Raw genomic sequence first — 12,076 nt, 5'->3', positions numbered from 1 at the left:
ATATTGAAACAAACACAAATTATCACAAAATGCGTAGACCGCAAGAGCAACAATGGGCAGATAAACTTTTGTTCATGTTTTCACTAAAATAATACAAATAGTACATGAAACTCCTGTAAGAGAAAAATCCCATGTTCATCTAGTTTTTTCAGATTTTATTACTTTATACTACTAAACCACATTAATAGTTTTATTAGGCATACACTGCACAAACATTTAAGCATAAATTTAAGAAGATGTTTGTCATGGGGGGTGGTGGACAATAGGTTCACCTGGGACCAAGGTCGCACAATCAAATTCTGTTTGAAGGCCTCATAAATCATTGGGCCGGCTCTGCTTCCATGTGTTAACTTTGAATATTTAAGTGGAAACATAAATGAATGAATCAATGAATAAATGCACTTAACTAACCTCAGCCCTTCCTCTAGTTATTTTCCAATCTGATTAGTCTGACCAAGTGTAAGCCATGTCTCTACAATTAAGCTAAAGGAAGACAGCCCAAAGTGGTTGCTAAATATTTTATGACATCACAATTTTTATATGCACTGTATAAAAAAACTTGGGATAAAAGAAAGCTGGATCAAAGGTTCTTGGAGTAGCGACGTCTCACTGAGTCTCTGTAGAACTGGAAGATCTTCTCTGATGCTTTCTGACTGACAGCTATACACTGCTGCAGCTGTGGAAGAAGGAAAATCACAAGTGTCAGATGGAACTACTTACAAGTCAGAAGAGAAGAATATGAGGAATGTAACAACTCCTTAAATTACTGACCTCATGAACTGAAAAGGAGCCTTTGGTCGATGACATCATTACTCTGTGTTCTTTGCTGTCGATGGCGAAAGTCATCAAAGCTCGACTTTCCTTAAGAGAATTTTAAAAACATGTTGTGGCTGCTGACATTTTTAGACAAACGTACAGAACCAGCAATGTTAGAAAGCTATTTAACAGAAGAGGTGTGTTAAAAACTAACTCCACCCCATGATTGAACAGCTTTTAAATCCAGTTATAACATTTTATTTATAAAGCACCAATTTGCAATGTGACAAACAGATCAAAATCATATCTATCTATATAGAAATACATAATCAAATTGATCCAATTCATGCCAATAATATAGACAGTTTATAAATGATTTGCATACAGCCTAAACTGAACGTAATTATAATACAACAATGCAAAATTCAGTTGGTCACATCAAGCCAATTGTGTTCTATCTAAGGAAGCTGTTAGCATCGAGTCGCTGAGTTTCCAGGAATCCCTCATCCTGAGCAAGTATGTGGTGATGGTGGAATAAAGCAAAGCCACCTTAGCATGACCAACTCTGGCCAATTGTTAGTTTCAGTTATTTTGAACATCTGTGTTTTTTTTGCACAAATTCCAAAGCACAACATCTGCTTGTGTTGGGTTTTTATCACCCAACAGGCAGGATTTTAACACTTGTGTGAACACAAAATGACGGCCTAAATATAGCCATATTGCTATCTTAGACTCAGTTACCTTTACCCAAAGCATTCACAGACATACTCACTCTTGTCACCATACTCTTGAGCTTGTGCTCCTAGATGGAGAGTGAACTCAAGACTTCCTTAAAACTTTGTCTTGGCTAATCATTGGTAACAACCTTTAAGTATGATCTGACAGACTGTATTTCCCCTAGGAGAAATTTCACACCTTTCTCACCCTTCCTCTACGGTGCTTAACAACTGGTATAAAGGTTTTGTATTAAATGCTATGTTTGGGGTTCCCCAAACTTGCTATAATCTTCCAAGAGTAATGCACTTGCTAGTTTTTTTATTTTGGCTCTATTTATGAGTTTAAGTTAAAAAAAAATCTCATACAAGTTAAATGATACATCATTTTTCATTAAACCTATCAGTTTCCATAACAACAAAAAGGTGCTTAAGAAATCCAGCCAGAGTTGAATTTGTTTTTCCATGCTTTTCTGAGCTTCAGGTTTACCTTCTCCTGAGCTGCAGTTGGGTCTGTGATGATTTCACCGTCTGTACTAATTGCACAGGTTACTCCACAAAACAGGCAACTCATAGACAACCCGGCATCCATCAGAGCCATGCAGGCTGCATTCAGAAAGCAGGACAGGAGCTGAGGAGCAGGTAAGGAACAACAACATCCAAGTCTCACACCAACAGGTTTACCTCCAAACCAAAAAGCATTGGGAACGTTTTAGTAAAGGATACTGAGCCATCGTCGTGCAGCACCTGCAGGATAAGTGTGAGCGAGGAGCGAGGATGAAGAGATAAAAGCAGAGACGCCTCGCAGGTTTCTCGCACGCACTGCTCTTGTGATCGCTCCCTTACACCTAGAAAATAAACAGATGAGTGTGAAGCAACTGACTCACAGATTCCTCCTTGTGATAAGTTGGGGTAAAGCAGCTGTTTCAGCCCAAAAAAGACCAACAGTGCTACAAGAACATGAAGCCTCAGAACTTCATTTAGACTGTTCTAAAATGACATCTGAATAAAAATTAAATTGCAAACCTTTCATGTCCTCATTTTCTTACACAGTTACAAGAGCATTTCTTACTGACATTCAACTAAAACTTAAAAGTTTAACTTATTTCAGTCTTTATAGTACCATAAAAAATGTGACATATAAATCAGATTTGCTTGTGTATTTCCTAAACCTGCACACAAACCTTATTTTTAATCATTTTCCAAGCACAAGATTTAGATTTTTTTTAATACAAAGCAGTTGGTTACTACTTTTTATCACATCTTATAATGAAATGTTTAAAGTGATGGCATTACAAATAATGTTTTTTAGATAAAAACATGTTTTTGTATACAGTATACCTAAACCTAAGTAGATAATTATGCAATATTTAAATATCCAATTTAGGTACCAAGCTGTTTTTGTATCACAACAACAAATTTTACTTAGAAAGCATTATAAAGTTGGAAAAAGTGTTAAACAGTTAAAAGATGACACATCAAAAATAATCTCCAAACATGGTTTTTGAGTCTATATCTTTATGTTTCTACTCCCTCATTTAACTTAAGATAGAAATCTAACTGTGACGCTATATTGCAGATGGAGGAGCAGATAAAAACTAATAGAAAAAGGTGCAGCCTGTGTGATGCAGGCCACAAAACAAGCCAAACTGAGCACCTAAAAGGTTCAAAAATGGGATTTATTGCCATCTAGCTGCACAAACTGAATATGGCAAAGAATATAAATCTGTACCACTACTGAATCAAAAGTGCGTTAAAAGCTTTATCCTAATGAAAACTTTTCTTATTTTGATGTTGTTCTACAACCTCAGTTGCAACAAGAACAAGTATAATGTTGCAGTGAAATCAACCTAAATTCAGATGGGTATGGCTGGTGTCCAACAAAATCCCACAGTGAAGCACGGAGATGGTAGTGGTATGATATGGGACTATCTGAAAAAAGTTGTTTTACATACTTTAAGCAGATACAAAATAACTCTAGTTGAAAAGATGACCTTCCAACAGCAAACGTTTGACGGGTGAGGAAACTTCCAACGAGGAAATAATCTGCAGGATACTGCCAAAAGCAAAATCTCAAAATGTAAAATAAACCACAAAAGATGACTGCTGGGGTATTTTAATTGGTAGCCCATGACCACAACTCTGACGCTCTGGAATACCAAGTGCTTGAAATCTTAAGGAAATAAACTTTTTTCTTTTTCAGTTGTTCTTCTGCAGAAGCGTGTAGGCTCACTGTGATTTGAATTACAGAGAATACAGCCCAGCAACTTTGGTTCCTCTTTGTTTTGTCCAGCCGATTCAAGTGGCTAATCTACCTCCCCAGTGAGCTTTTTCTTTAAAAAAAAAGGTCTAAATGGTACATAAACATCTAAGCTAAATTTTTTAGATACTTAGTTGAAAAGTGAAAGTTCTTTCAACACCTAGATTTGGCTTAGTTAGAAGTTTACATGTAGACTTGTTTAAATAGAGACAAACTAGTCCAGAAAATAGAAAACAACAGCAGCCAGACTCCAACTTGTGACCCTTCAATTACTAATCCTGTGCTTTTTTCAGCCATCTAACAAAAGCCTTTGTCTTTCATTTTTATTGTAGTGATAATATACAAGTCCAGGACTTTTCAACTGGTTTTTGTTATTATTGTGATAAAATTACTATTTATTTACAGTTATGAAACACCATTCATCATCTGCCTCGGTGACAATGTGTCAGCACAGTTTCCTTTTCTGTGTTTTCAACAACAATCTAAGAATGGTGCCGTGTATCCTGCTATCTGTACTGGTTCTCTAGGAAATTATGGTTCTTGCTGCACAATTCAATTCATTTCAATTCAAAAATACTTTATTAATCCCAAAGGGAAATTAAATGTTGTTGTAGCTCATTATGAAGGTTTCTTCAAAGAGACGTTGTAGATGCTGATGGTTGTGGGCAGGAAGGATCTCCTGTAGCGCTCCGTCTTACAGCAGATCTGAAGAATCCTCTGACTGAAGACACTCTGTTGTTGTAGGACAGTCTCATGAAGAGGATGCTCAGGGTTCTCCATAATGTTCTTCATTTTATGAAGAATCCGTCTTTCCACAATGATCTCCAGAGGTTCCAGAGGAGTCCCCAGAACAGAGCCAGCCTTCTTAATCAGCTTGTTGAGCTTTTCACAACCGGCATTTTTCTCAAAACAAACTTGAATTTCATTCCTGGTGATATCGAGGAAGCGTCGTGCTGTCAGTGCACACCCTGTACAGCTTGATTATTGAACAACACTTTAGATTACAATGTGTGTTTCCATTTGTAAATTAGTTAATAATCCTAAAACAATCTTTCTTTGAGCGTCGGTTTATGCTGTATATATATTTTGCATTGTTGGTAGACTTTTTTGTGGACCTTATGAATTTTCCATTTTAAGTCAAAGCTTAGACCACATTTAAACCAGGCAGTTTCGTTTGGTCTAGCCTTATCTATATAGGTTGAAATCATGGCTACAGATGAACGTATCTTAGACTCATGCCTAAATGAGGTCTATGTATAGCTTTAATGATGAAAACTCTGGGTCTTCTGCAAGTCACCTGGTAATGAACCATTCATTTGCCAGAGGTGAGCTGAACCAATCAAACATGTAAAACCCAGAGAAAACCTACACTGGACCAGGTTTGGACATCACTTATTTAGACGGACAGTTGGAAAACTTGCATTATTGAAAATGCCGATGCAGCATATAATTCACCTCTGACATTGATTATTTAAAACCACAAATACATCAAACCCGTTGTTAATGGATTTAGGGGAAAATTCTAGTAGCTAAAGCTAGAAATGATATATTTACTGTAAAATTACTGTTTACTGTAACATGAAGGAATTACCCGGCAGTCCCACTTTAGGATGAACCAGCACCTCCAGGGTAGCCCGGTCGTAGATCTCCTTGCTGACTTTGACCTCAGCAGGTCCGTACACTCCGGCCATCACACTGGTATCCCCTTCAGAGATTAGAGGAATAAATAAAATTAAAAGAAGAAAAAAAATCTATATATGCACAACTGTTCTCAAAGATGATCAAAATGGCACAAATGCTATAAAACTTTGTAACTTCAGCTTATGTGGTGACAGTTCATATTAATTTTAGATTCTTTGCACTATGTGGGCAAAGTAATAAAATGTATATCAGTTTATTATAAAGAGGTTATTAACTTTAAATGTTTTCCGGGTCATTAATAACTGAAAGGTGGGAGATTCATCAACAGAACAGATGGCTTAATAAGGATGTTCAAGTAAGTTCTGTAAATACCAGTTCAAGTCTACCATGAGAAGTGTGCAACAGAACTGTGTTGCCACCAAGGCAGAGCTTGCTATACAGTGGCAGCAGGTGGGTGTGAGTGCATCAGATGCCAGGGGTAAATGGTAATGGACCCAATTTATACAGCTTTTTAAGTCATACCAACACTCAAAGCCCTTTACAGTAGAGCATCAGCCACAAACAAGTACAAATCCATGAACCGATATGCAGATCAGTGGGCAACATGAAGTTAAATGTCGTGCCCAGGACACATCCAACAAGTTTTGTGAGAATAAGGTCATCTGCTTCTTCATCAAAAAACACCAAAAAACAAAAGGTGAGAACTCCCATAAGTCCAGTGTCATGCTAAAAGCGAAACATCCTGATGTGATTCATGGGTGGGGTTGCTTCGTATCCAAGAGCTTCCTCCTATTTCTGCCCAGAACTTTGTCATGAATACAGAGTAGGATCCAAAGAGCCCAGAAGCGCCACTTCTTCCAACAATCCCAGCTCTTACTGGTTACAACCCGGGAATTTTCCAAAACGGGATAAAGATTGTAATCTACCGTCAGCACCTGTAAGGCAAGAATGGCTCACCATCATTAGTCAGGATTCAGTTCAGATGTTGATCTCCAGCATGTCAGGGAGAATTACTGAGGTTATGTAAAAGGATCAGTACTGAAAATGTTGCTTATTATCATAGCATTTGATGTTTTCTCTAATAAAACTGCTCGAAACATGAAATGGCTCTATTTTTTCATCGGCATACCACAGAAATTTTTTATTTATTTGCCAAAACTACTGGATACTATTGTATATATTTATACAAGAGAGGTTATGACATCTAGAAGACAGACAGTGAGATTTATCCACAATCTGATCATTTACAATGGAACTACACATTATTTACAGATGCAAAGACAATTTGGGTTGAACGATCCTTCAGTCACGTAACCTATTTTAAGCCAGGAAAAAAAACTTAAACAATTATCGTTACCCTGAACAAAGGACGCTGATCCATCAGGACGGGACAATAAGGTCTGTTCACAGCCGAACTCTCTGAAAGAAACAGTTGAAGAAGGAGAAACTTCCATCATGCTGCCTTCACGGTGGAGACGATGTTTGTCGCAGCTAAATGACGTCATTTCCTTTTCTTTTCTATTTTTCCTTCAAAGGAGCTTCCTTAAAATTAAATCCGACACTTTTAATCTCATTAATAATGTCTAGCCGTAGTACCAATTAAGAAAACGTGCGTTGACATTTACTGGGCTTGTGACATTTGTTCATTAACATTTTAAAAGGTCCGAGCGGAAGTTGAACGAAATGTCATTCTTCCAATTGACCACCAGATGGCAGTAAACACTAATTTTGTTCTCATTTTTCCAACTTATTTATTATTTCAATTCAAACACTTTTGTTTTGTTTGTTTCAACCATGTAAGGCGTTTATTTGTACTATATATTTATGTATTTTATTTGTACTTGATTTTCTAGGTTTCACCGCTATTATTTTTGTATTATTGTCTAGTTTGTTACTACAAAATAAAGTGTAAACACATACAAATCCAACAACACAAACGAGAAAGAAGCACGATTAAGCAAGGCAAGTTTGTCTTTCCTTTTTATTATGAACAACAAAATACTGAACTGTGGTCTTTCCTCCCTATTCCGATGTTGTCGAAAAGCGGCTTCAACTGACGTAACACAGCCTTTAAATACTCCTGTCGCACTTTGCAGATTTCTCTTTTCTCTACCCGCTGCTCTGTGGAGGTTTTTCGTGCAAGCGCAAGCAATGGGTGGGTATTTATCTACTTATAGACTCAGATTTAGCAGACACTAAAGACATAAAGATCCGCTGGTTTTGAAGACATTCGGGTTAAAGAAACGACCGAACTGTGACGGAGACATTTGTTTTCCGCGCTTTGAATTCTCGTAGTTAGCATTAGGAAGCTAGCTGCTAGCTCAAAGCTAATTTGACTTGTGTAATATTTGGTTTGTTTTAAGGGACTAAAACCACGCGTTAGATGATATGTTGACAGATTATAAGGTTTAACATTTAAAGTTGGCTGTGATTGTCAATTGGCCATACGTTTTACTTTAATGTTTTTCCTGCATAACACGTGGCGTGGTAACGAACCACTGACCTAGCGATTTTAAATGTACACATTTCTAATCAACGCTATAGGACACCATCGAGTAAGTTCTCAATGACAAACCTTTAATTTGTCGCACAGGAAATGTAATGTTGAAGGTAATTAAAAATCAGATGAATCTTTAGGAAAAAAAAAAAAAAATCAGTTCATCCACGTGGCGCCGTTTCACAACTGAATCAATCTCAATGAATCTGATTCAAATAAAATGCCACAAACATTGATTTCATCCTATAGGCAGATGCTGCAGTTACGGTGATTTAGAAACCAAATGGCCTAAATGTGTAGCTGCAGTAAGTGGGGAGGAAGGTTTTCTTTTCAACAGAAGAAACAGACCTAGGATGAAACTTAGTAATGCAAACTAAATGATGCATGGAGACTAAAGATTGTATTAACGGTGGTCAGTATGTCCTCCTATAATTTAACTCTGGAGAATCCAACCCCATCTTTAAACCAAAAAGCAAAAGTTTAAACCTACTTCTGCCTACCTTCTATTTTTAAACACCTAAACCTGGGATATGTCCTGGCCAAAGACGATTCGTGCATTCAGACATGTTCATGTCAGATCACTTCAAGTCCCTGGCTCTGATGCTGCTAGATTATGGGAGAAGAGATCACACTCCACAACACACAAAGATATGCAGCATCTTACTGCAAACACCGAAGGACCTAAGTCCTATTTTTGAAATGTTGATCTCTGCTGTTGCCTCCATTAACCACAGCTTGCTCTTATTCATGTGGGATTCTCCAGTACAGTGGACTGATTCCAGAGCAGCAGTGGTGAGAGAACGTCAGGTTTTGCTTTCACCTCTGCAGTGCTGGTTGCAGAATGGTGACAATGAGGCCTGGCACATTAACTCTGACTGAATTAGATATTTCTTGATTGTATTAAGTTGTTTGAAATTCCCACTAATCTTGGCAACATGGGATGTCTGTCAGAAATGATGCATAGAAGCACACAATGGAAAAAAATCAACAACTGATTGGCATCCACTGATGTTTTGTTTTTCTTCTTCTTCTTCTTTAAAGGGAAACATTCAGAACTGGACCATCATGCTACTGAACTGCCCAGTCACTTACTGGTTGACCACTTAGACATCTGGTATGTAAACTATGTTTTCAAGATTGGTAACGCGTGAATGTATTATGTAGATTCTGTACTTCAGTGAAGCATTTTTTTGTACTGTACAGATCTGTAAAAAAAAAAAAAAACAGTGATGTGAAGGGACCACATTTTTGTTTTTCACTTCAGATCCAGTAGGCTTAAAGCACAGTGTGAGCTCTGGTCCTGTAAGGTGGGCTGTGGAGCTCATACAGTGCATATAGAAACCATTTCTCCTGCAACCCACTGCTGTTAATCCTCTGCGGCAGTGTTACTAATGAGAAGTAACAACCCTGAGCATTAAGTTGTCTTTGTTTGGTTTATATGACTCTTTTAAGAAAACTTAAGTTTTTCTCTCTTCGATAGGTGCTGGGATGACCTCAGACCAGCTGGGTAAGCCCTGTTTATATAGGGTGGATGTAGTTTTTAAGTTATGATGAATGGCTCAATATGTTCAACTGCTCTGAAGTGTGAGTGACGACAGCCTTACTGAACCTGTTCCATTGAAAACTGAAAATGCTGTTTACTGTGCAGCATTGTCACATTAATCCTCCCTCTGCCCCATGCAGGTTCAAGCATCTTGATTCATTAACATGAGGTGAGTGAAGATGATTGTGGTACATGCATTGAAGCACAGTTTGTCCCTTTTTATTGTGTTAGATTTTACGTTTGAAAGTGAACGTTTTGTTCAGTCCTCCATCAGCAGCTGTTAATGAATTTGGTTAAAATATAGTCTGTATTCAGACTGAATCAACACAGTATCTACTTTTACACTTGAACCACAAGTTTCAGCAGTATGCTCATTGACATGCTGGAATGTGTTTTCTCAGCTGTGATTTTGGGATAAAATAAAACCCAGCATTAAAGAATGTAATCTTATTTATTTTGTGGCACGAGTGGCCTTTATTTCACAGCAATCAGACAGGAAATGGGCAGAGAGACAAGGGGTGGGGGCATGCAGAAAAGGTCGGGAATCGAACCCTGGACGGCTGCGTTGAGGACTCGTTAAAACTTCTGAATATTGTGGGCGCAGCATTAGAGCGTGCAGCCTGTGTATAAAGGCTTCAGCCTTGGACACAGCTGTCTCCTGGTTCAAGTCCTGGCTTCAGCAACCTGTGCTGCATGTCTTTCCCTTTCTCTTCACCCCATTTCCTGTCTGCCTGCTTTCAAGAAAATGATTAAAGGCCACTTGTGCCGCAAAACAAATCAACATTTAGGTTTATGGGTGGACCTAAAATGAAAGCCAGTACCTGCTGTATAGCTATACAATTTTATTTTTCACCACTTCAAGGCTTTCTGTGTCAGGGTTCTGAGGTCTATCCCGACGGGCCCCTCACTGTAGGGCCAGGTCGTTGGAAATGCCTCAAAGAATAAATCTGTAGTTTCGCTTTACCCAGGTGTTCTCTGCTGTGAGCATTTTGGGATATAACTGCAGTACACTAACAAGACTGTATTTATGGCTTTAGATCAATACGAGATTACCCCGTTTGAAAGAAATTTGCAGCATGCTGGTGGCTTTTTAGGCATCAACTTCGAGCTTCATCTTTAAATGAAATGTATGTTTCAGGTCATGGATTTGGCAGAAAGGACTCGCTAACTTATTCGATATGAGACTCTACTTCCTCTGCGTCATGGCGGCAGGGTGACTTGGTAAGTTGACAGTCTTATCGCCATGGATTGAAAGTTTCGTCACTGAAGCACTGTGTGGTATCTGCAGCCAGCTGCCTCATCAGCTGGTTTGTTCAAAAGCCAGTGCTAAAGAAACTCAGCTTCTGGCATCGTTGGTCTCCATGCCGACTGTGTGTGGAGTCCTGGTATTTTAGCTGAAACAATGTTTCTCTGAAGGTCTATGTAGGTTTAAACCCTTTGCACTTGATGGCAGGATCTTTTTTTATTTGAAGTGGATAAGTAAAAAAAAAAAAATGTTTAAACTGTATTTTTCTTTCTGTTCAGCACATGGATCTGGGAGGCGTGTGGGTCTCATGAGATCCAAGATTTGGTAAGGTTTTTGATTTAAAAGGTTGTGAGCAGCACTGTGGTGTCTGCAGTCAGTTGTTTCATCGGCTGGCTTGTTTAAATAGCAGTGCGAGACTAAATCAGCTCCTGGCATCGTTGGTCTCCCAGCTGCTCATGTTGGGAGTCCTGGTATAGTGGCTGAAACACTCAGAATCTAGACTTTGAAAGGCTGCGTGCTTTTTCTTTTAGATCATACATGCTTAATGCAGATTTTAGTTACTCTTTTTCTGTCTCCATGAACTAACTAGATCTGACTTCAAAGATGAAATAAAATGACCTGATGGTTGGCATGTCTTGGTTGATTTTCCAGGGTTCAGCTGAAGCAGAGACTGCCTGAGTTGAAGACTCGGGACTCTTAGCAGAAGTGAGTTTGTTAACCTGAAAGCTGCTGAGTTGGATCAGATTCTGGGTTTTTATTCATCATAAAGGTTCTTTGTCTTGCCAACATTATATGTTTCTTGTTTTGTATATTAAAAACAAACTTTTAAAGCAAAAGATTGTTGCATAACTTCTTATCCTTACAATTTTCCTTTTTATAAGGTCTTTGAAATGCTTGAGTTTATTTTTTAATTAACAGTAGAATGTGAAGGAAAGGGTGGGGTAGGCAAGCCTTTTGAGTTTCTGAAGCTTTCCTCTGCATGTTTGATTAGTCTGTTGGGTTTTGGTCATATACCAAGGCTTTCAGGATCCTCTATTCCTGACTTGCTGTGGACTTGACCAGAAATAAAAACCATCCCAGTGGGCCTCTGCAGCAGTGTCTGTAGAGGCCTCACTGGGAACAAACGTCCATGAACTCTGGAAGCCACAGAACTGTAGAAACGTCTACATGAATACTCGACTTAAGAGCTGAAAATGTATTTTATTTTTCAGATGCAGATTGAAGCTGACATTGACCAGCTGAGGGGCGTCAGCACTGATGCACAGAGTCTTGACTTCAGATTAAAATTTTGTATATATACTTGGTGGTTTGTACAGACAGTAACCAATAAAATACCCCAAAAAATCATTGAGTCATTTGTTCATATGTTGTTGGAGTGGATGAAAGTTTTTTTTTTTTGATTGCTTGGATATGAGGAATC

At 38.3% G+C, this 12,076-nt stretch overlaps 1 protein-coding gene, 1 long non-coding RNA gene and 2 other non-coding genes across 4 annotated transcripts; 3 read left to right on the top strand and 1 right to left on the bottom strand.

Moving 5' to 3' along the window:
• Window positions 1-504: 504 nt before the first annotated feature.
• exosc5 (exosome component 5) lies at window positions 505-6,890 on the bottom strand. Its single transcript, XM_047391403.1, has 6 exons — window positions 6,728-6,890; window positions 5,321-5,434; window positions 2,196-2,317; window positions 1,960-2,100; window positions 772-861; window positions 505-676 (listed from the first exon to the last, which is right to left on the bottom strand). The coding sequence occupies exons 1-6, from the start codon at window positions 6,873-6,875 to the stop codon at window positions 581-583; spliced, it is 711 nt and encodes a 236-aa protein (XP_047247359.1). The 5' UTR covers window positions 6,876-6,890; the 3' UTR covers window positions 505-580.
• Window positions 6,891-7,437: 547 nt separating this feature from the next.
• On the top strand, window positions 7,438-12,003 carry LOC124883919. The gene is made up of 8 exons (XR_007042353.1): window positions 7,438-7,525; window positions 8,909-8,981; window positions 9,348-9,374; window positions 9,551-9,579; window positions 10,549-10,631; window positions 10,935-10,980; window positions 11,308-11,361; window positions 11,868-12,003. It is a non-coding gene; the product is annotated as an uncharacterized LOC124883919 (long non-coding RNA).
• On the top strand, window positions 10,290-10,423 carry LOC124884808. Its single transcript, XR_007042524.1, has one exon. It is a non-coding gene; the product is annotated as a small nucleolar RNA SNORA18 (small nucleolar RNA).
• Window positions 10,678-10,815, top strand: LOC124884806. The gene has a single exon (XR_007042522.1). It is a non-coding gene; the product is annotated as a small nucleolar RNA SNORA8 (small nucleolar RNA).
• Window positions 12,004-12,076: the final 73 nt, after the last annotated feature.

Source organism: Girardinichthys multiradiatus, chromosome 18 (genome assembly GCF_021462225.1).
Source record: "Girardinichthys multiradiatus isolate DD_20200921_A chromosome 18, DD_fGirMul_XY1, whole genome shotgun sequence".
NCBI classification, from domain to species: Eukaryota; Metazoa; Chordata; class Actinopteri; order Cyprinodontiformes; family Goodeidae; genus Girardinichthys; species Girardinichthys multiradiatus.
The sequence above is the reverse complement of the archived record's forward strand: the minus strand, read 5'-3'. Positions and strand labels throughout refer to the sequence as shown.